Source organism: Camellia sinensis, chromosome 7 (assembly GCF_055761805.1).
Source record: "Camellia sinensis isolate YWXY chromosome 7, ASM5576180v1, whole genome shotgun sequence".
NCBI lineage: Eukaryota > Viridiplantae > Streptophyta > Magnoliopsida > Ericales > Theaceae > Camellia > Camellia sinensis.
This window is the reverse complement of record NC_138967.1, coordinates 114313723-114339187: the sequence shown is the minus strand read 5'-3', so window position 1 is coordinate 114339187 and position 25465 is coordinate 114313723. Positions and strand designations below refer to the sequence as shown.

Below are 25465 nucleotides of genomic sequence, written 5' to 3'. Positions count from 1 at the left end.
GCGGACTTGGATAAGCTGAAAACTGAACTCCAGCAGGCGCACTCGGCTGTTGAAGAAGCAAAATCAGCGGCGACCAAAGCCTTCGACGCCGAAGAGTTGGCCGCTAAAGAAAAGTACGCCGATGAAGCGCTAAAGTTCGAGAACAAAGGCTTCAAGCATGACTGGCTTAAAACCTTGGTGGCGGCAAAAGTCACGCTTGACATGCTGATTCCGTATGAGTAGGAGAAGTGGAGCCCCTGAAATCGGACCCTGAGGACTTTTGAATCTTTTGTGTTTGTTTTTGTTATTAAATTTTTTGTTTATGCTGTAATGGGGCCGTTTTCATATATAAAGTGAAACGGATGTAATGACTTTAATTTATCAATGAAAACAATTTATTTTTGGTTTTCCTTTTCTGTGTTGTAAGTCTATAGTGCAACGGATGTAATGACTTCAATTTACCAATGAAAACTGATTTTTGCATGATTTTTTATTGCGTACAAGGGAAGCGCCTATAGACACCCCATTTTGACCGGCCCTAAGACTTGGGCGCTTTTTTTTTATTACCCGATGATGACAATTAGAATGGGTTTCTCATAGAATCCTCAATAAGAGAAATAGAATTTGAATTTTAATCCCAACCTTCGCCATTATGGCCAAATCGTTTTAAAATACTAAATATTTCATTAGTTTAGTATTTTTGTAATTTTGCATAATTTTATGTGTTTGTTCATATTTTTGGTGTTTTTTTTTATATAAATTGGAATAAATTATATATTTTATTAATATATAAAATAAAATAATAAAAGGTTATATTATTATATTATATGTTTAATATTATTATATTATATGTTTAGCATTTTGGTATAAATTATATATTTTTATATATTTTATATAATAAAAATAATAAAAAAAATCTTTTCATGTCGGTCAGCCTTCGGCTGCCGACATCCCAAATCAAACATATATTATATTATATTATATTATATTAATTTGCCTACATAAGGCAATCAAGAGAAAAAAAAGAGGGGAGAGGCCCAGCAGAGAAAAAAAAAAGGGGAGGATCAGGGGGAGAAAACATGAAGTGGTGCGAGAGAATTTGAGAGAAAAATAATCAGAAAGAAAGAAAATCAGTTTTTTTTTTTTTAGAGAGACAGAGGGAAAATAAAATATTTTCTTTGATATTTTTATTTTCATTTCATCAATACACCATTCAAAAACCAACCACTAAAGTTATAATTCCAAATTTTGGACTGAGAATTGAGAATACATTCCACAGACTTGAGAGTAATCAAAAGAAAGTTTGTGACTCAGAAAATTCATCATTTCCCCTAAAGGTGAGTTTTCGCAAATTTTCATTTAATTCAAAAAATATGATATAATCTGTTTAAATATTTCATTTACTTCTTTTCATATCTGTTTTTTTATCGCTTTACTGGAAAGGCTGCACCACTCACATATCTGCTGTAATTTAAATATTATATATAAACTGTTGTAATTTATTACTTTAAATAATTTACCCAACCGGATGAATAGTAACCTCCGGCGGTGAATAGTAACCCCCGACGGTGAATAGTACCTCCGGCGGTGAATAGGGTGAATAGTACCTCCGGTTATTTAATTTTGCTCGCTTTCTATAGCTTAATTTCAGCACTATTGCATGCTATTTAAGGGACTGTTTAATTTATTTCCATAATTTATGTTTTAAATATCAAGTTTTTATGTCCTAACCAATTAATCAATTTCGCATAATCATCTCTGCAACCTCCCTCCATTCTTTGCTTATTTTGATTAAAAAGTTGTGAAAAAAATTAAGATTGTGGTTCAAGTATAAGAAATGAACTCTTCCATGCTTAATGGTTTAATCTCTTCGGAGGTTCATTACCAAAGGTATAAAACGCTCTATGCTTAATGGTTTAATCTCTTTGGAGATTCACTACCAAAGGCATAAAACGTTTTATGCTTAGGAGGTTTATTATCAAAGGTATAAAATGTTCTATGCTTAATGGTTTAATCTCTTTGGAGATTCACTACCAAAGGCATAAAACATTTTATGCTTAAGAGGTTCATTACCAAAAGTATACAACGTTCTATGCTTACTGATTTAATCTCTTAAGGAATTTACTACCAAAAGTATAAAACGTTCTATACTTAATGGTTTAAATTCTTTGGAGGTTCACTACCCCAAATGTATACATGTTCTTATACTAAAGCACAATCTTTTATTTTTCATTTCTCTTTATTCATCAATGTGTTTACTTTTAAGAGACTAATTGACCCTTGGAAATCACCAAGGAAAGTGTCATTATCATTTATTATCAAGTTTGGATTTCAAGTCGTTATCACTCAAGTTTGGGTTTTTCTAAGTCATTATCACTCTTTTGAGTTTGACTAGTCCTTGTTGCACATCTTGAGTTTGACTTGGAATCCCTTATCGCTTGTAAATAAGTTTGACTCTTCCTTTGTAATTTCCCCCGAAGAAAATTTTCTCGGGTTGAGTTGATGCTTGTTTCTCTTTATTGCATTTTGGACTTAGTGGACATAAATATCACTTTTGCTGGACATAAATATCACTTTTGCACAAACAGGAGAAAAGATAAAGAAATGGACAGGTAATAAAAAAGGCTAATAAAATTGGTTAAAATTGGATTACAACTGACATAAAGAACCAATATGATTAATTGAATTCGGTCGGACATTATACCAAATTTATTGTGTCAAGGCTTGCCTTACATTAATTATTGTAATAAATTAGACAGCCCCTTTCACTTATTATTCATTCGGCTTTGTAATAATTATTTGTTCGGACACTTGGACATTCGGACCCTCCTGTGCAAGGGAAAACAAACTTGTAATAATGTGTATGTCTTCCAACCCCACGTCTTTCTCCCTTTTATTTATCAGCTTATGATTGTTAGATTAGGGACATCATGTTTAATTTAGCATACTCATGTTTGCATCCACTTGTATTGCATGCACCAAGGCTCGGCGCATCATTCTAATTCGTATTGTCTTTTAAATATTTCTTTGAATACATGCTTAGACCGCATGCGATCAAATCATTTCATATGCTATATTAGTAGCCGAGCCTAGTAATTGCATATCACATATATTGCATTTTTCATATTGTACAGTTAGGAATCATGCATATTTTCGAACTTTGTTTTGTAGCTTGTTTGTGGGACGTCGGTAAATATGTGAGTTGTTATACTTTAGTATCCCGCTTGTACATAATTTTCTTATTATAATTAGCATCCTACCATGAGGCTAATTGCTTAAATGATAAACTGTTTGAATACCTGTGGATGAAGGCTTGTTGCTTGAATTGGAATGATTCAACGAATGTATGTTTTAAGCCCACTTTGTTAAGTGGCAAATTAAGCCCACCTGAGGTGGCAAATTCAAACCCTTTTCGAGAAACAAACATGAAATTGAATTGTTCAAATTTGAGCAAACTAGTCTATACCTTGTATGCTCCACATAATAAATTTTAGGATTTATTAAATAATCAGAATAAGAACATATACTGTACATAAAAATCACATCATGATTAGTAGAGGCCGATCTTTGATCAGGTGAGTGGGGTGTTCAATTATTGACCTTCCCCTCTCATACCTAAGTTTCCGAACCAAGACAATTTGGTAACGACGGACTAATGGCCTTTGGCACGAGTCATGGGTTTCCTAAATTTTCCAAAATAAATATTTAGGTGGCGACTCTTATATCTGGCAAAGCAGTCCATTTTTTGGCATTTGATTCAAACATTGATTTTTCAAAAGAAATTGCCAGATTTGGACTCTTTTTGTGTATTCACTGTTTCACATTGCACTTGTGAAATCAGAATCAGAACCAACACACAATTGGGGTCCGAATTGTAAGGGCTATTCACTCTTCCGAAAGGGAACGCGAAAAGTCGAGCTACAGTTTCTGGCGACTCTGCTGGGGATTTAGAGAACTTGACTCAAATTTCATGATGTGAAATTTTATCTACTTATATATGTTCTTTGCATTGCATTTGCATTGGTGCGCCTAAGTCCCTGTATTTGCCATCTGTTATTCCTGGACAGTTTGCCGGAGGCTTGCCTACAAAGCTTGCCAAAAGGCTGACCGGCCATGGGCTCTGTCAAGTTGGGAACACAACCCTTGGATCTGGATTACCGCTGTACCGCTTGATCCTCCTTTCACTTTTCAGTGTTAGGTGTGAGAGGTATATTATGTAGTCTTGCTGAGATACACATTGTGACTATTTGACCTAATGCATATAGTACGCTCTAGTGACCATTCAAATTAGGACAGGGTGCTACCCGTACAGGATGTTATGAAACCACTTGCTTGAAATAGTGCAACCTAGATCATGTCAAAATCTAGGACAGGGTAACCCTACCCCCTCATAGGGGTGCTTTGGTTCTTTTTACGTGGTATATGCTTTTGCAGTGAAATTGTACAGGGTGGTTCATATCAGGGGTATAAATGAGCAGTCAATTTGAGAACAAAGTTTAGTAGGGATCACAGTTCAGCTGCGTGTTGTCATTGTCGAAAATTGGGGCCGAAGTGCTGTCCGATTTTGCTTATGTTTTCTTTCTTGCTTTTAAAAGGTAATTCATCATCATAGCTTCAGAAAGACCCGATATCCCCCAAGTTGTGTGGACTCATTCTGGTAAACTTTGAAAAATCCAGGATCTTGTTGACAATCAGTCAGTGTTAGTCTCACTTCCACCAATTACTCGACGAAGAAGGAACAGACAGTCAGTAACACCAGTTCAGAACGCTCGGCAAACATTTGTTCGTTCCCACCCATTCAGTTCACCAATACCTAACTCACCTGGGTCAGTGATGGCACAGAACAAAGAAGAAGTTGGTACTATGATGGCAGCATTTCAGAGAACCATGGATACCGCAAATCAAAGGATGGCCGCACAGGATGAAATCATCGCCGATCTGCGACGCCCATCTGGGGCATCTGCATCCATTGTCCACCCAATCCCGGCTGCTCAGCCAAATTTTGATCCATCTCCACCGGTTGAGAACCCCCAAATCCCGGATCCTCAGGAGATGTTCGTATCAGCTCCAACTTACACACCTATGGCACAGCCCCCTGTGGGAATCCCTCTCTTTGATATCAATGAGATTGATCCAACTCTGATCAATATTGCCAGGCTAGAGAAAGAGCTAAAAAAGTCCCAAGGCTTCAATTCTATCCCAGATATTGAAGATGGGTATACCGAGGCCTCGGTCAGATTGCCGAAAAAATTCAAGATGCCTCACATCGATAGATTTGATGGGAGTGGAGACCCTATTATTCATGTTCGCTTGTTTTTAGATGTTCTGAGACCAATGGGCCTAACTCGGGCTCAGAAACTATCATTATTCGGCAGAACTCTATCAGATGTGGCAGCTATCTAGTACGCCAAACTGGAGGACTCGACTAAGTGAAATTGGGAAGAACTGTCTGAGGGGTTTGTTAACCAGTATTCATATAACTCTCAGATAGAGGTAACCATCAGTGAGCTGGAAGCAACTACCCAGAACCCCAAGGAACCCTTCATTGACTTTGTTACAAGATGGAGGGCAAAGGTAGCCAGAATGACGAACATGCCCTCAGAAAGGGAGCAAGTCCGGTTGGTAGTTCAGAACCTTGAACCAGACATGTTGCAGAGAATGATCGTCGCACCACTATCAACCTTCGTTGCCTTACATGAGTTAGGGGTTCAAATTGAGAGTGCTTTTAAGAGGGGAATCATTCAGAGAACCAACGAACCGACAAATAAACCATTTACTAGGGGTACCAATGTTAGCAATAACACTATTCCTAGGCTTGCTGAAATCAGTACTGTTATTACAACAACCAAGATAGCAGATCCATTTTTTAGCACGACCTCATAAACCAATCCCATCAAAAACCCTTTTGCTGAAAATAGCCTAAGAACTTGGCCCCAAGCCCGAAATTTTCATCCTCTTTACATGGATCTTTCTCAAGCCTTGAAAATTTTACTAGGAAAAGGGCACCTAGAGCTCCTAGAATTCGACCCCTCTCAAGTCCTCTTCCACCAAGACATGACCCTGATAAAAACTGTGCCTATCATCAATAACACGGACATGATACGACCCGTTGCATCCGTTTTCGTCATAAGATTCAGGATCTTATTGACGAAGAGATCATAGCTCCAGAACCCCATCCACCTACAACCCTAGCATATGCGTCACCCCAACCCATTTACCCAAGCCTGAGGTGTTCATTCTAGAAAACACAGACTTATGTATGATGGATGCACCAGAACCCCAATCATCTCAACCCCCAAAATTTGAACTCCCAATCCAACCCACTCCAAAGAGCCTGGCCCAACCAGTTCACCAAGACCAAGTCGGTTCAAATACTTCACAGGCACCAATAGCCAAACCCACTACTTCTAAGCTGTTGAGCATGATTGAAGATCTTTAGAGCACTGTGGCAGATTTAGCCTTTGAGATCTTGGCTCCGTCATCGACCACATCACGTGCCAGAAATTTCACGTCAAAAAGCTCCCCAATCTTGAGGCAACCTGTAATTGAAAATGGCCAACCCGAAGTTATGTCAAGTCTAGGTAATGACATGTCAACAATGAATGGGCCTCGTTTCGATATAACCACCCGATCTTTTGGAAAAATTGAAACAAGTGATAGGAACAAGGTTGGGGCAAGCATTGACCCCCATGAACATCTCTGGTGTGCCATTGAGGCTTTGAAGGTCAAAGGGTTGAACAAACAGCAAGTGCTTACAGTTGTTGCAAAAACTGTAGATGACACTTTTGTCATTCAAGTTGGGAGCATTTTAAATCAAGGGGCAAGCTGGGAAAAAGGATGTCATACCAGAAATACCCATTTCAGTTCCAATTCTACACTCGTAAGAGATCATCAAACCCAGTGAACACCTGCTGGCCCCTCTGTCAATCCCTCCAGGACTGGTAACCCCTGCACCTTCAATCCCCTTAACATGACCTTGTCCAAAGCTCTCCAAATCCTCATAAAACAAGGCCATCTCAAGCCCCTTGACTCTCGGCCTCTCCCCAATCCTCTTCCAGCCAGGTATAATGCTACCAAGTACTGTGCCTTCAATCAACAATCCAGCCATGACACTGACGGTTGTTTTCGTCTTCGCCATGAAATTCAAAACCTGATTGACAACAAGATCATCACTCCACCAGGTCTTACAAAGTCTATCGGCACTGGATCAATGAACTTGGGAGATAGGACAACTGGTCCTGTGATCGGGGATGAATCACCTCCTAATGGCACGCATTTTACTCCAAACATGATGGATGACACGCACTGATTTTAGCAATTGGGAAATGCTTTTTATTTTACTTTTTGAATTGGGTGTTGAGTCAGTCTTGTTATGTCAGAGTGTGGTGATTTCGGGAGTCCTGGGCATCACTGTCCTGTTTGTTTTTGTCTTGTTTTTTCTTTCTTTCCTTTGAGTTTGTTTCAGTTATTGAACCAAAAGATCCAAATGAAACGACAGTAATTTTTACCTACTTCTCTGTGACTTTAAGTCATTACGTTGACCAAAGTTTTTCAAAACTTTTTCCAAAACTATGATAAAAACAAAGAGGAAGGAATTCCTTGGGATTTGCAAATTTTGATCAATTGAGAGGAAGAGAGGTGTACTAAGCCCTTGATGAATAAAATCATTTTTGTTGATGTGGGTACTGAGAATGATCCTAGCTTGGTCCAAATTGGTTCTATCTTGTCTTCGTAAGAGTAAGAGTGATTAGTCACTTTGTGAAAAGATTTCAAAAACTGTTTTTGCGTGGTCCTACGAAGGCATGCCTGGAATTAATTATACAGCATAGGATCCCTCTTGACTTGAGGTCCGACCTCCTTAGCTCCTTAGCGTTCAAACTGTGATTTGAAGTATTCCATGATCAATCAAAGTGTAAGGTTTGCATAGCCGAATTGGAAATAGCCCTTGAACTAGGGGCAATGATGTGATTCAAATGGAGACAACCCTTAAACTAGGGGCAATAAGATCGAACGTGATCCAGATTGGAAATAGCCCTTGAACTAGGGGCAATGATGTGATTTAAATGGATTCAACCCTTCCACTAGGGGCAATAAGGTCGAATGTGATTCCAGATTTGAAACAGCCCTTGAACTAGGGGCGAAAGTGTGAGGCTTACATAGCCCAAAACGGAGGCAACCCTTGAACCCTTGAATTAGGGACAAGAAGGTTGAATGTGATTTAGATTTGAAGCAGCCCTTGAACTAGGGGCAAAAGGTTGGATATGATCAAGGAGTTAAAACTGAATCGTTTCCCAATGAAGATCGCCCAGAAAGGTAAAACCCAGAATTGGAGAGAATGAATTTTATTATTGAAGGGCAGTCGAGTTCCTATCCACTACACTAGGGGCAAATTCAGACCCAATTAGCCTAGTCCCTATATCATCATATCTAATGGTCAAGTGTAGCAGTCATTCTTATAGATGGCCTAGAGATTTCACACCCAATCAACATGGACAAGCTAAAATGAAAGTAACCCTTGAGAGGCTCATTGGGCTGAAAACTCGGAAGGGCGACCCAGGCAAAAGTTAGAGTAGAAAAAAATAAAATAAAATATAAAAATAGAAACTCAAAAGAAATAAAAAAAAATGAAATGAAAAAAAAATAGAAAAAAAAAATAAATGAAAAGCTCGCAAAGTTGAAAACTCGAAAAGGCGGCTTTGGCAAAAGTTAGAATACAGAAGGAGAGTGTCAATACCCGAGTGAACCTTAGCCGGAACTACGATGGCCTGATTCCTATCTTGAGGATACGTAGGTAGCTTTATCTTGAATTTCGGCCCTAATAATTTTTGTTAACTCATTCCTTTCGTCCATGTTTGATTGGTGTATCTTTTGTCGACTTGGTTGTCTTATTCGTATTTGATTGGTGTATCTTCGATCTACTCAGTTCAATTGGTTCGATTCAACTTGGTTCAGTTCAGTTCGGTTCGACAGTTTAGTTCGGTCCAGTTCCACTCAGCTTCATTCGGTTCGGATTGTCTTGGTTCGGTTGGCTTGGTTCGAATATCACCATTGATTATCTAGCTTGGGGCTATGCACCCTAATTTGATTCCATGTTAGTTGAGTAGTGCCCATTTGCAAAAATAAGTTTTGATTTTTTTGAAAGAAGTTGACTGATTTTCTCAAAAATTATTCCATTTTTGCAAAACCAGATCATTCTTTGGACTTAAAAAAGGGAAAATTTTTAGTGCTCACAGTTTAGCTTACATGATTTCAAAACAGAAAATGGAATAAGTGTGCTAATCTAACTCTCATGTTGATCAAAACATTTTTACAAAAAATCAAGAGGAAAAAAATTCAAGGCAATGAACTAGGGGCATAGTCGACTTAGAGATTCTATATTCTCCACCACTCGAGTCAACTATTCAATGTATATAAGTGGGTATTCATACCAGTCAGTGTATATAAGTATGTTCCTTTCATACCCATCAGTGTATATAAGTGTGTTTGGATTGTTTTGCTTTGTTTTTCTTTCGTTAAGTCATTTTTTATTCAGGTCAGTATGGAATCAATGTCCAATTCAGAGTTCAAATTCAATAATTATCAAATTCAATCAAACGAAAATGTTTTCAAACTCAAAGTGATATGTCAATCATGCCATTGATGTGCAAAAATGAAACTTATTTTATTGAAGTCAGGGGATGAAATCCCCGATTACAGAGACAAAAAGAGAGAAATAAAGAAAGACAAATAGAGGGAGAGAGTCGAGGTGAGCGTCATTCGAGGCGGCCTGCTTTTGTCTGCCAGTGACGCTAAAGTAGGCCGTATGTCAGGCGGGGATGTCGAAAAAAAAAAGAAAAGAAAAGGGAGAGACACGGGAATGTATGTGTACGCATATATGTATATATATATCGTATAGCTATGTAATATATATATATATATATTTGTTTGAACATTTGGGTCACAGGAGTGGCTTGGGTTCAGTGGTTTGGCTCAGTGGTTAAGAATTGAAAGGCTGAGCCTGAGGTCGGGGGTTCGAACTCCACATCGAGTGTTTCTTTGTTTTGTTTTGATTTTGTGTATATATGTCTCGTATAAGTATATATATATATATATATATATTTGTTTGCATATCTTGTCACAAGAGTGGCGTGGCTCAGTGGTTGAGGACTCGGTGGCCAAGTTTGAAATCAGAGGGTCGAAACCCTGTATCCCCACATCCATGCCTTTTGTGTTTTTCCTTTCTTTTTTTTTGCGTGTTTTGCGTACGTGTGCTGACGTCAGCAAACAGAATATGCCTTCTCTGTAATGGCATCTTCTTGCTGATGGCCACAAGCGGAATATTCTCCATCTGTCCGTATATGTTTTTGTATAGGTCCATATGTGTCTGTGTCGTATATACCTCTATATATACTATATATGTCTGTGTATATATCCGTATATATCTGTCTGTATTTTGTCTGTATATGCATATGTGTATACCATATGTACATATCTGTACGTATTTATATGTAAATATTTGTGTGTATTACCCCTGGCAGTGTTTACAATGAGTTCCTAGGAGACCAACTGCGACGGTGGAAACTAGAGTTCGAATGGTGATGCTTAGAACGCAAAGGTTTGGAATTTCTAAAACTAAATTCTGGTTTAAATACCCAGGGGTGTATCCCTGGCTTGAAATCTGTATGGAAGCCCCATAGGTTAAGGTAGCGTGTATGCGCCTTAATTCTGGATACTGAACCAACCTAGTTTGTCACCCCATTGGAGAATAGGGAAAGTTGTGAATATGATCAGGAAGAAAAGCAGCATCAGTGGCTTCTACATGTAGAGATTACCCCTTGTCAGCAAAAAAATCATTTTATCATACCTTCTTCCACTCGCGTGAGACGCGTTTGGACTTCGAATCCACCTTTGCTCCTTTCACATGAAACGTGTTAGGATGTAACATTTACCCCGGTTACAACCCTCCCTTCCGCATGAGATGCGGTTGGGCACGTCTGTTGGTTACACTATTATTTCTCCTCTCGCGTGAGACGCGTTTGGATTTATTCACTATTCCTCCTCTCGCGGGAGATGCGTTTGGATTCGTTAACTATTCCTCCTCTCGTGTGAGACGCATTTAGACCTCCAGTTTACTATTCCTCCTCTCACATGAGACGCGTTTGGATCTCAAGTCCACATTTTCTCTTATCGGATGAGACGTGTTAGAATTGTTTCTTCAGTTAAAAACAGCAGATGCGTCTATTGTTCACATCACCCCATCTTTTCTCCTTTCGTGTGCGACAAGTTAGGTTGTTGATTCACTCGGTTTAAAAAACATCAGGTGTGCTTGGTGTTCACACCATCTTTCCTCATTCATTTTGTGCATCTATCGCACTTGTATCTATCGCACTCATTCACTTTGTGCATCTAGTGCACACTTTCATTACAATTGTGGTACAGTCTCATACCTTTCTCTTGTATCTCAGGACGCGTGAAGCACGGCCTTGGGCAGGTTGTATCTCGGGATGTGTGAAACACGAGCCTGAGCAGTTTTTCTTGTATCTCAGGACGCGTGAAGCGTGGCCCTGGATGAGTTGTATCTCGGGATGTGTGAAACACGAGCACGAGCGGTTTTTCTTGTATCTCAGGACGCATGAAGTGCGGCCCTAGGCAGGTTGTATCTCAAGACGTGTAAAACATGAGCCCGAGCGATTTTTCTTGTATCTCAGGACGCGTGAAGCGCGGCCTTGGGCGGGTTGTATCTCGGGACGTGTGAAACACGAGCCCGAGCAATTTTTCTTGTATCTCAGGACGCGTGAAGCGCGACCCTGGGCGGGTTGTATCTTGGGACGTGTGAAACACGAGCCCGAGCAATTTTTCTTGTATCTCAGGACGCGTGAAGCACGACCCTGGGCGGGTTGTATCTCGGGACGTGTGAAACACAAGCCCGAGCAATTTTTCTTGTATCTCAGGACGCGTGAAGCGCGACCCTAGGCGGGTTGTATCTCGGGACGTGTAAAACACGAGCCCGAGCGATTTTTCTTGTCTCTCAGGACGCGTGAATCGCGAGCCTGGGCGTATTTTATCTCGGGACGCGTGAAGCGCGAGCTCGAGCAGTTTTTCTTCTCTTCTCACGATTTTAGAGTGATTAGAGTATCTCAGGACGCGTGAACCGTGAGCCTGGGCGTATTTCATCTCGGGACGCATGAAGTGCGAGCCTGAGCAGTTTTTTTTCCTCTTCTCACGATTTCAGCGTGGTTAGAGTGTGTCATTCCTCACATGATTTCAGCGTGTTTGGAATTTGTTTTTCCTCTTCTCACGGTTTTAGCATGGTTAGAGTGTGTTCTTCCTCATACGATTTCAGTGTGTTTGGAATTTGTCTTTCCTCCTCTCACGATTCCAGGGTGGTTAGAGTCCCTTCATCTTCTCACGATTTCAGCGTGCTTGGAATTTGTTTTTCTTCTTCTCACGATTTCAGCGTGGTTAGAGTGTCTTTTCTTTTCTCACAATTTTAGCGTGGTTAGAGTGTGTCCTTCCTCACACGATTTCAGCGTGTTTGGAATTTGTTTTTCCTCTTATCACGATTTCAGCGTGGTTAGAGTGTGTCCTTCCTCACACGATTTTAGCGTGTTTGGAATTTGTTTTTCCTCTTCTCACGATTTCAGCGTGATTAGAGTGTGTCTTTCCACTTCTCACGATTTCAGCGTGGTTAAAGTGTGTCGTTCCTCTTCTCACGATTTCAATGTGGTTAGAGTGGGTCTTTCCTCTTCTCAGGATTTCAACGTGGTTAGAGTGTGTCCTTCCTCACACGATTTCAGCGTGTTTGGAATTTGTTTTTCCTATTCTCACGATTTTAGCGCGGTTAGAGTGTGTCCTTCCTTAAACGATTTCAGCGTGTTTGGAATTTGTCTTTCCTTCTCTCACGATTCCAGCATGGTTGGAGTCCCTCAATCTTCTCACGATTTCAGCATGGCTAGAGTATATCTTTCCTCCTTTCATGTGAAGCGTGTTTAGGATTTAAGCTTGAGGCTTGTTGCCTATATTGTCATCCTATTATTGCTCGTTGCATCGTTTTGCATGATCATGAATTTACTAGTTTTGTGACGCTTGTAAGTCCAATATTTTTGTGCATATCATTCTGTATCATGCCCCTAAACTACGCAGGTTTGATTCCTTGCAAACGGGATACGTAGGCAACCTTCTGGCTTAACCACTTGCATTTGTACATTTGTTTGTTTGCCCAAGTCTTATGGCGTTGTCAAAAGGGTCGCCTTCGGGCTTTGACATTCACTCACGTCATGAAATGACTTCGAGCTCTGTCAAAGAGGGCAACTGTAGACATCCCATTTTGACCGGCCCTAAGACTTGAGCGCTTTCTTTTGATTACCCGATGATGACAATTAGAATGTGTTTCTCATAGAATCCTTAATAAGAGAGATGAAATTTGAATTTTAATCCCAACATTCACCATTATGGCCAAATCGTTTTAAAATACTAAATATTTCATCAGTTTAGTATTTTTGTAATTTTGCATAATTTTATGTGTTTGTTCATATTTTTAGTATTTTTTTATATAAATTGGTATAAATTATATATTTTATTAATATATAAATAAAATAATAAAAGGTTATATTATTATATTATATGTTTAATATTATTATATTATATGTTTAGTATTTTGGTATAAATTATATATTTTTATATATTTTATATAATATATTATATGTATATAGATATATATTATATAATATTTATATTATATATATTATATAATAAAAAAAAAATCTTTTCATGTCGGTCAGCCTTCGGTTGCCGACATCCCAAATCAAACATATATATATATATATATTATATTATATTATATGCATGTATGTATGTATTATATATTATATAATATTAATATTATTATATTATATTAATTTGCCTATATACGGCAATCAAGAGAAAGAAAAGAAAGGGAGGGCTCAGCAAGAAAAAAAAAAAAAAAAAGAGGGGTGAGGCCCAGTAAAGAAAAAAAGAAGGGGAGGATCAGGGAGAGAAAACATGAAGTGGTGCGAGAGAATTTGAGAGAAAAACAATCAAAAAGAAAGAAAATCAGTTTTTTTTTAGAGAGACAGAAGGAAAATAAAATATTTTCTTTGATATTTTTATTTCTAATTCATCAATACACCATTCAAAAACCAACCACTAAGTTATAATTCCAAATTTTGGACTGAGAATTGAGAATACATTCCACAGACTTGAGAGTAATCAAAAGAAAGTTTGTGACTCAGAAAATTTATCATTTCCCCAAAAGGTGAGTTTTCGCAAATTTTCATTTAATTTAAAAAAATGTGATATAATTTGTTTAAATAGTTCATTTACTTCTTTTCATAACTGTTTTTTTATCGCTTTACTAGGAAGGCTGCACCACTCACATATTTGCTGTAATTTAAATATTGTAAATAAACTGTTGTAATTTATTATTTTAAATAATTTCAGCACTATTGTATGCTATTTAAGGGGCTGTTTAATTTATTTCAATAATTTATGTTTTAAATATCAAGTTTGTTTGTACTAACCAATTAATCAATTTCACATAATCATCTCTGCAACCTCCCTCAATTCTTTGCTTATTTCGATTAAAAAGTTGTGAAAAAAAATTAAGATTGTGGTTCAAGTTTAAGAAATGAACTCTTCCATGCTTAATGGTTTAATCTCTTCGGAGGTTCATTACCAAAGGTATAAAACGCTCTATGTTTAATGGTTTAATCTCTTTGGAGATTCACTACCCAAGGCATAAAACGTTTTATGCTTAGGAGGTTCATTATCAAAGGTATAAAATGTTCTATGCTTAATGGTTTAATCTGTTTAGAGATTCACTACCAAAGGCATAAAACATTTTATGCTTAAGTGGTTCATTACCAAAAGTATACAACGTTCTATACTTACTGATTTAATCTCTTAGGGGATTTACTACCAAAAGCATAAAACGTTCTATACTTAATGGTTTAAATTCTTTGTAGGTTCACTACCCCAAATGTATACATGTTCTTATACTAAAGCACAATCTCTTATTTTTCATTTCTCTTTATTCATCAGTGTGTTTACTTTTAAGGAACTAATTGACCCTTGGAAATCACCAATGAAAGTGTCATTATCACTTATTATCAAGTTTGGATTTCAAGTCATTATCACTCAAGTTTGGGTTTTTCTAAGTCATTATCACTCTTTTGAGTTTGACTAGTCCTTGTTGCACATCTTGAGTTTGACTTGGAATCCCTTATCGCTTGTAAATAAGTTTGACTCTTCCTTTGTAATTTCCCCCGACGAAAATTTTCTCAGGTTAAGTTGATGCTTGTTTCTCTTTATTGCATTTTGGACTTAGTGGACATAAATATCACTTTTGCATAAACAGGAGAAAAGGTAAGGAAATGAACAGGTAATAAATAAGGCTAATAAAATTGGTTAAAATTGGATTACAACCGACATAAAGAACCAATATGATTAATTGAATTCGGTCGGACGTTATATCGAATTTATTGTGTCAAGGCTTGCCATAAATCAATTATTGTAATAAATTAGACAGCCCCTTTCACTTATTATTCATTCGGCTTTGTAATAATTATTTGTTCGGACACTTGGACAATCGGACCCTCTTGCGCGAGGGCAAACAAACTTGTAATAATGTATATGTCTTCCAACTCCACGTCTTTCTCCCTTTTATTTACTAGCTTATGATGGTTAGATTAGGGACATCATGTTTAATTTAGCATACTCATGTTTGCATCCACTTGTATTGCATGCACCAAGGCCCGGTGCATCATTCTAATTCATATTGTCGATTAAATATTTCTTTGAATACATGTTTAGACCGCATGCGATCAAATCATTTCATATGTCATATTAGTAGCCGAGCCTAGTAATTGCATATCACATGTGTTGCATTTTTCATATTGTACAGTTAGGAATCATGCATATTTCTAACTTGTTTTGTAGCTTGTTTGCGGGACGTCGGTAAATATGTGAGTTGTTATGCTTTCGCATCCTGCTTGTACATAATTTTCTTATTATAATTAGCATCCTACCATGAGGCTAATTGCTTAAATGATAGACTATTTGAATGCCTGTGGATGAAGGCTTGTTGCTTGAATTGGAATGATTCAACGAATGTATGTTTTAAGCCCACTTTGTTAAGTGGCAAATTAAGCCCACCTGAGGTGGCAAATTCAAACCCTTTTCGAGAAACAAACATGAAATTGAATTGTTCAAATTTGAGCAAACTAGTCTATACCTTGTATGCTTTACATAATAAATTTTAGAATTTATTAAATAATCAGAACAAGAACATATACTGTACATAAAAACCACATCATGATTAGTAGAGGCCGATCTTTGATCAGGTGAGTGGGGTGTTCAATTATTGACCTTCCCCTCTCATACCTAAGTTTCCGAACCAAGACACTTTGGTAACGACGGATTAATGGCCTTTGGCATGAGTCAATGGTTTCCTAAATTTCCCAAAATAAATATTTAGGTGGCGACTCTGATATCTGGCAAAGCAGTCCATTTTTTGGCATTTGATTCAAACATTGATTTTCCAAAAGAAATTGCCGGATTTGGACTCTTTTTGTGTATTCACTGTTTCACATTGCACTTGTGAAATCAGAATCAAAACCAACACACAATTGGGGTCCGAACTGTAAGGGCTATTCACTCTTCCGAGAGGGAACGCGAAAAGCCGAGCTACAGTTTCTGGCGACTCTGCTGGGGATTTAGAGAACTTGACTCAAATTTCATGATGTGAAATTTTATCTACTTATATATGTTCTTTGCATTGCATTTGCATTGGTGCGCCTAAGTCCCTGTGTTTGCCATCTGTTATTCCTGGATAGTTTGCCGGAGGCTTGCCTACAAAGCTTGCCAAAAGGCTGACAGGTCATGGGCTCTGTCAAGTTGGGAACACAACCCTTGGATCTGGATTACCGCTGTACCGCTTGATCCTCCTTTCACTTTTCGGTGTTAGGTGTGAGAGGTATATTAGGTAGTCTTGCTGAGGTACCCGTTGTGACTATTTGGCCTAATGCATATAGTACACTCTAGTGACCATTCAAATTAGGACAGGGTGCTACCCATACAGGATGTTATGAAACCACTTGCTTGAAATAGTGCAACCTAGATCATGTCAAAATCTAGGACAGGGTAACCCTACCCCCTCATAGGGGTGCTTTGGTTCTTTTTACGTGCTATATGCTTTTACAGTGAAATTGTACAGGGTGGTTCATATCAATGGTATAAATGAGCAGTCAATTTGAGAACAAAGTTTAGTGGGGATCACAGTTCAGCTGCGTGTTGTCATTGTTGAAAATTGGGGCTGAAGTGCTATCCAATTTTGCTTATGTTTTCTTTCTTGCTTTTAAAAGGTAATTCATCATCATAGCTTCAAAAAGACCCGATATCCCCCAAGTTGTGTGGACTCATTCTGGTAAACTTTGAAAAATCCAGGATCTTGTTGACAATCAGTCAGTGTTAGTCTCACTTCCACTAGTTACTCAATGAAGAAGGAACAGACAGTCAGTAACACCAGTACAAAACGCTCGGCAAACACCTGTTCATTCCCACCCATTCAGTTCACTAATACCTAACTCACCTGGGTCAGTGATGGCACAGAACAGAGAAGAAGTTGGTACTATGATGGCAGCATTTCAGAGAACCATGGATACCGCAAATCAAAGGATGGCCGCACAGGATGAAATCATCGTCGATCTGCGAGGCCCATCTGGGGCATCTGCATCCATTGTCCACCCAATCCCGGCTGCTCAGCTAAATTTTGATCCATCTCCACCGATTGAGAACCCCCAAATCCCGGATCCTCAGGAGATGTTCGTACCAGCTCCAACTTACACACCTATGGCACAGCCCCCTGTGGGAATCCCTCTCTTTGATATCAATGAGATTGATCCAACTCTTATCAATATTGCTAGGTGTAGACGTCCCCGAACGTCCCGGGAGGGAAATCCCATTTTGTTCATTTGAGTCTCACTACAGTTCAGGACTCAAAGTCACAGTCTTGTATCTAATCTCGCAGAGTACAATGCAAGACCGATGAATCGTCAAAGAGTCCAAATCTGGCAAATCGTTTTTGAAAATCGATTTTTTTTTAAAGAAGTGCCGAACATGGACTGCTTTGCCAAATACAGAATCGCCACCTAAATATTTTATTTTAGGGGAAATTTAGGAAACCCTGACTCGTGCCTAAGGCCACGTGCCTGTCATCACCAAAGTTGCCTCGGCTCGGGAACTTGGGTACGATTGGGGAAGGTCACTTCGTGAGCACCCCTGCTCGCCCGATCAAAGATCGGCCTCAACTAACCATGATATCGAGTTTTGAAAACATTATGCGTTCTTATTCCGGTTATTAGCCTAGATTTACTATGTGATGCGCACAGCATACAAGTATAGACTGGATCGCCTGAATTGGAACAAAACATCTCATGTTTGTTTATTTGAAAATGGTTTGATGGTGCTACTCGTAAGTAGGCTAAGACGTGGATTTGCCACCCTCGGGTGGGCTTAGAAAACAAGATGATTTGCCACTCTCAAGTGGCCTTAAAACTCACAGTCAATGCATTATTCCAACTCAGATAATCCAACCTTCACCCACAGGCATTCAGGCAGGTATATCACATAAGCAGTTAGTCTTATGGTAACCATGCTATCATAGCAGTCACTCACACACATGCAAGGATGCTAAAGCATAAACACTTACCGAGTACTCCGAGCCAAAACAGAAATTAGTTAGTAATCACATGCATGATCCTAGTTCCTGTTAAGATGGCTAATGCAACACATGCAGGAATGCAACTACAATAGGCTCGGCTGTTCTAAGATGGGATATAAGATGCTACAACTAACACGTATTTAACTTGAAATTGAAATACAATGCAGTTAGTATGATGCGCCGAGCCTGGTGCATGCAAGACATATGAATGATGCAAACATGCATAGCATAAGGATGCTAATTGAAACATGCCCTAATCTAACCATCGTAAGCTGGTAAATAAAAGGGAGAAAGACGTGGGGTTGGAAGACATACATCACACACACGCACACTTATTACAATTGGCCCTCTCTCGGAGGGTCTGAATAAGTAATACAGGCCGCCTAATTAACTAACTAACAAGCTAATTAATTACAAAACCAAATAAATAGCTAGCTACAACTAATTATTTACACAACTTTAACTAACAAGTAAGCAGTAAATGAATGCTATTCCAGCTCTATTTGGAGAAGAGGAAGGTATGCATGCTCGCTTCGGTTCTTTGCCTCGAAACACCTTCCGGTTGCACTTTAGAGGCTCTGTTTGCAAGGTGTCTTCCAGTGTTTGTTGTTGGAACTTACCAAAACACTGCTAGGGAATTCACCAGTGGCCTGCCGACCATGAAAGGAGAGATGCCGGCCAACAACAGGGCACTGCTGGCCAAGGGTGTGACACTGCCGACCATCAGTGGTGCACTGCCGGCCACTGGTGTGCTGTGACACCAAGCTGCAACAAAGCACAAAATAGAGAGAAGGGAGGGTCTCCCAAGGGCATGTATGCACTACGCCACCCCATATCGCCTCAAAACATCAAGGGAGAGGCCTAGTCGGATCCACGACCATCAATCACGCATCCCGATGCATGATGGCCAAAGATCCAATTTGTGCAAATCAATATGAAAATGAATGCACAAATAAAGCAAGTAAAGCCTAGAACTCTATCATGAATTATCAAGAGCTTCGGCGACCGAGAATTGAGACACGTTTCGTCACTTGGAGTACGAAACGTCCCTTGTTTCCCGTTCTTGGGTTAATCCTATCCCAAACACAATGCAAATGAGATGGCATACACAATGCGACTAACATGCAACCTAGCATACGCAATGCTGTGGACTGAAATGGCATACACAATGCACGATGGACTTACACCAATGTGAGTGGACCTCAGCCACACTCACATCAGTGGCCATATGATGAAAATGAGACAACCGAAATATATGCAAACATGCACGAAACAAGGGAACGATCCTAAGGCATCAAATGCCACTCTACCAAAGCATGGAAAAGGATGCAATATGGCATACAAACACACAAATTCCAGCTCTGAAACATGATGCAAAATGGTCCCGAAACATGCAAACATGGCACACAATGCAAGCTAGGGGGCCCGGGTACTGAAACTAGTGAAGTGCGTTACTCTAGAGGTACCCAAAACAATGCACTAATGGGAAGACCAACCCCAAACAGACCCTAGGCAGGTCTGAAACAGTGGGAAAATGGCCTAAAATGATGGCTCAGAATGCAAAGAAATGGAGCTCATTCAATGGTCAATAAATGAGGCCTACAAGCCCGACTCTCAAACGCATTTAAAGAGTATAAAACATGACAATGTGGCATTCAAACAAGCTCTGAAATATGATGTAAAATGGCCTCAAAACAAGGAAATACCTCAGTATATGCATGTAATAGACCCCGAAACTCAAAGCTAAGCGAGTGTATTGAACCACAAGCATGCAAAACAAACACCATTCAACTATGAGACCCAAAACAAAGCAAGGGCAGTCCAAAATAAGCACAATATCAGTTTAAGGCATGGCCAAAATGTGCTAGAATCAAGGGTCAACAAAGCATGCAAAGAAAGCTAGTGAGCCATGAGTTGTACCACAGCTACATGAAGCATATGAGGGCTCACCAAACCAGCCAAAAATAGAAGTATGCCATGCCTAAATATGCCCAAATAACCACTGAAACTCAGTCAATGCATGCAAAAATGATAGGCTCCTTTGGAGGGCCATGCAAGGGGTTGTTCCACGCGTATATGACGGACATATAAAATGATAAAATGGCCTCTGGATAGAGGTTATGAGGGTCCTAAAACCCACCAAAAAGGCCCTAGAATGGGTCAATGAAGCATGCAAATGAAAACCCCTTTGAAAGGCCTTGAATAGGATTACTCCACACATGCATGATAGACACAAAATGTGGCCAAAGGGGCTCCGGAAAGAGTTCATGCAGACCTAAAAACTCATAAATAATGGCCTGAAACAAGACTTCAAAGCATGCAAAATGGAGCTCCTTTGGAAGGCCAATAAAGCTAGTAAAGAGAACAAGGGGTGAGAGGGTCACCCCTCTATGATTTTGAAGCTCAAAGACACATCTAAGCCACTGAAAATCCACTGGATTTCAGTGGCTAAAAGGCCAAACCAAGGCCAATGCAAATGCTCAAATGCATAGCTCAAAACATGAGGAAATGAAGCATTAAAGGAGGTAGATGACCCCCAACAGAAAAATGATCTTAAGCAAACATGTTTATAAGCTCAAAAGAAAACTTTTTTTTTTAGATTATGTCGAAACCCAAAAATGCTTGCAAATAGGGCTAAGATACAAAGCAAAATAATGCAAAAAAAAAAGGAAATAGAGGCTTACCCTTGTAGAGCCGACCCTCAGCAACTTCTGCACCAAGTTGGTGAGCCTTCAACCTCTGCAAATCAGTTCCAAGATGCTTGGATGGATGGTGGAGGTGTTGTGCTAGGAGGTGTAGTGTAAAAGTGCAAGGAAAAGGGACTAAAACAACAATAATATAGAGAGAGAGAGAGAGAGCAAGAAATATAGAGAGAGAGAGCTATCTCTCTTGTCAAAGTGCTGAACCTCTGCTAAGGAGAGAGGGCCTCTCCATATATAGAGGAAAATCAATTCAAAGCTTCTTGAACAAGCTTGGCAAGAGCTTCATCCCTCCATACACGTGTATGGAGGGGAAATTAAAGGATTCCAACTGGCTCAAAAGATCTGCCGTGAAACCTGCTGAGAGAGGGGTGCTGTCGGCCATCAGTGATGGCAGGCAGTGGCTCATTGATGGCCGGCAGGGTTCACTTTTGGCCGGCATTGGCCAATCATGGCCGGCACACTCCCATAGAGGCCGGCAACAAAAATCAGTCCTAGTCCCTGTTTTGAAGAAAGTCTAAATCCTTCATTTGGATGCCTTTTTAGGTCATTCTTGAGCCTAAACTGTAGCCCCAGAAGTCTTCTTTCCAAATTTGGCAGCCTCACATCAAAATTCCATGTGTGCTAAGAGATATCCCTCTTTTAGTGAAGATTGCCCAGTTTCAGTCCAACCGGATTGATGCCCAACTTCCAACAACCATATCTCTCCCATCCGAACTCGGCTCGAGGAGATTCTTGAATGAAAATTGAAGCTCTAGAAGTCTTCTTTCCAACGGTAGGGGCCTCATAGCTGAAATCCAAGTGTACAAATGGATAGGCCTGATTTAGCGAGGGCTGCTCGGCTCTTTCTTAAAGATTCATGCCCAACTCCTTTCCCGACTGGGTTTCTTCTCTCATCTCCTCTTTTCTTCAACTCCAAACCCCTAAACAAGGTGTTTTGAAAGATTTTTCAAAAGTGTTCATCTCTCCTTCATTCATTTCCACTTTGTCCTTGCTTGATTTACCGAAAAGCGTAACATTTAACAAAATGCGAGCGTTGGAACATCGTAGGAACCTATTTTCAAAAATATTTTGAAAGAGAGGGTTTTGAAGGTCTCAAAATCTTTTGATCAAGATAGTTTTGATCCAAAAAGGGGTATGAAGTTGGGATTTGACCCTCTCATTGCTGTAGAAATTGAACCTTTGCCCTACACACCTTTCACCACCAAGTAAACCGTCAATAGCAGCGTCCAAGTCTTAAAGGCGTCAAAAATGGGGTGTCTACAGTTGCCCCTCTTTGACAGAACTCGACAGTCACAGAGTGACGGGAGTGAGTGTCAAAGCCCAGAGATGACCCATTTTTGACAAGGCCAAAGACTTAGACAAACAAGCAAGACAATAAAGAGATGCACCCGCAGGCAGGGGCAAGATGCAAATGATATGCACAATGCCGAACATAACTTATGATCATGCAAAGAAAGGTGTAACGAAGCATAACAATGCAACAATTTTAAGCAAGTAGAAACCAAGCTACATTACAATGCAGAAAGGATGTAAAAGAATTATTGCAATTCTCACTGTGAATACAGTGTGCATGTGTGATAGATACACGAAGCGAATGTGTGTGATGGATACACAAAGTGAATGTGTGATAGATACACAAAGCGAACGTGTGTGATTGATACACAAAGTGAATGTGTGTGACTGATACACAAAGCGAATGTGTGTGATTGATACACAAAGCGAGCGTGTGTGATTGATACACAAAGCGAACGTGTGTGATTGATACACAAAGCGAGCGTGCGTGATTGATACACAAAGCGAGCGTGCGTGATTGATACACAAAGTAGGCATAGTGTGATAGATACAAAGCGAGTGTGTGATAGATACACTATATGAACAAAGTGTGATTGATACACAAAGGGTGAAGTGAGCAAAGTGTGATGGATACACAAAAGGCAAACACAAAGTGTGATAGATGCACTAAGTGAACAAGTGTGATGGATACATAATAGGTGAACACAAAGTGTGATCGATGCACTAAGTGAACAAGTGTGATGGATACACTAAAGGTGGACACAAAGTGTGATAGATGCACTTAGTGAACAAAGTATGATTGATATACTAAATGTGAACACGAAGTGTGATAAATGCACTTAGTGAACAAAGTATGATTGATATACTAAATGTGAACACGAAGTGTGATAGATGCACTTAGTAAACAAAGTGTGATGGATACACAAAAAGATGAACACAAAGTGTGATCGATGCACTAAGTGAACAAGTGTGATGGATACACTAAAGGTGGACACAAAGTGTGATAGATGCACTTAGTGAACAAAGTATGATTGATATACTAAATGTGAACACAAAGTGTGATAGATGCACTTAGTGAACATAGTATGATTGATATACTAAAGGTGAACACAAAGTGTGATAGATGCACTTAGTGAACAAGTATGATTGATATACTGAATGTGAACACGAAGTGTGATAGATGCACTTAGTGAACAGAGTATGATAGATATACTAAAGGTGAACACGAAGTGTGATAGATGCACTTAGTGAACAGAGTATGATAGATATACTAAAGGTGAACACGAAGTGTGATAGATGCACTTAGTGAACAGAGTATGATTGATATACTAAAGGTGAACACGAAGTGTGATAGATGCACTTAGTGAACAGAGTATGATTGATATACTAAAGGTGAGCACAAAGTGTGATAGATGCACTTAGTGAACAGAGTATGATTGATATACTAAAGGTGAACACGAAGTGTGATAGATGCACTTAGTGAATAGAGTATGATTGATATACTGAATGTGAACACGAAGTGTGATAGATGCACTTAGTGAACAGAGTATGATAGATATACTAAAGGTGAACATGAAGTGTGATAGATGCACTTAGTGAACAGAGTATGATTGATATTATGAATGTGAACATGAAGTGTGATAGATGCACTTAGTGAACAGAGTATGATAGATATACTAAAGGTGAACACGAAGTGTGATAGATGCACTTAGTGAACAAGTATGATGGATATACTAAATAAATAAAGTGTGATTGATACACTAAATGAATGAAGGTGTGTGATAGATACACAAAAGTGAATATGTGCGTAATAGATACACAAAATGAATGAAGTGTGATTGATACACTAAATGAGTGAGAGTGTAATAGATACACAAAGTGAATGAAGTGTGATTGATACACTAAATAAATGAGAGTATAATTGATACACTGAATGAAGTGTGATTGATACACTAAATAAATGATCTTAAACGGAACTTCTTTGAATGAACCGTACATACAATATCGTGCATGACTGAGAAAGAAATTTGATAGGTACAATGCATTACAATGCATGATGCTTAAGGAAAGCAATAAATGGACAAAGCAGTGCTTTAGAAAGCACCTCATGAGGTGAGTGGCGGTGAACCGCTCTTCTCCGACGAGGATCTCCCCTTGTGCTCTTCGAACACTTACCTTCAACATACAGTAGAAAGGCTCTGAAATACTGACAAGGGTTCTTCACGTAGAACACTTTGGATGCTGCCTTTCTTCCTGATCATATTCACAACTTTCCCTATTCTCCAACGGGGTGACAAACTAGGTTGGTTCAGTATCCAGAATTGAGGTGCATACACGCTATCTCAACCTATGGGGCTTCCATACAAATTTCAAGTCGGGGATACACCCCTGGGTATTTAAACCAGACTTCAGTCCCGAAAATCCCGAACCTTTACGTTCTAGGCATCAGCCATTCGACCTCTAGTTTCCACCGTCGCAGTTGGTCTCCTAGGAACTCATTGCAAACATAACCAAGATGTCCCTGGCACGAAACGGTACTCGAGGAGAGCACTTCTGATCGCCATTCTGGCTTGAAGCAGACTTGATCTTGAGCTTGAGGTAGAGGTAGACCTGAAGAGGTACACACGGAATGTAGTCTCGGAACTTACTGAAGTTGAAACAAACTCAGATACCCGACATTTTCCCTCTTTTCTTTTGCTTTGTAGTCTGGAACCCATATAGCTTCAAATAGGTCCTGGTTTTACTGTTTTGACATGACCTGGTGTAGACACCC

At 39.3% G+C, this 25465-nt stretch overlaps 1 protein-coding gene across 1 annotated transcript in view; it reads left to right on the top strand.

Moving 5' to 3' along the window:
- The first annotated feature begins 17577 nt into the window (after positions 1 to 17577).
- Positions 17578 to 25465, top strand: part of LOC145796050 (uncharacterized) — a 65395-nt gene continuing 57507 nt past the window's right edge. The window contains exon 1 of the mRNA XM_082881029.1: positions 17578 to 17908. Coding sequence (XP_082737155.1) covers positions 17578 to 17908 — 331 coding nt within the window. The remainder of the gene's footprint in view (positions 17909 to 25465) is intronic.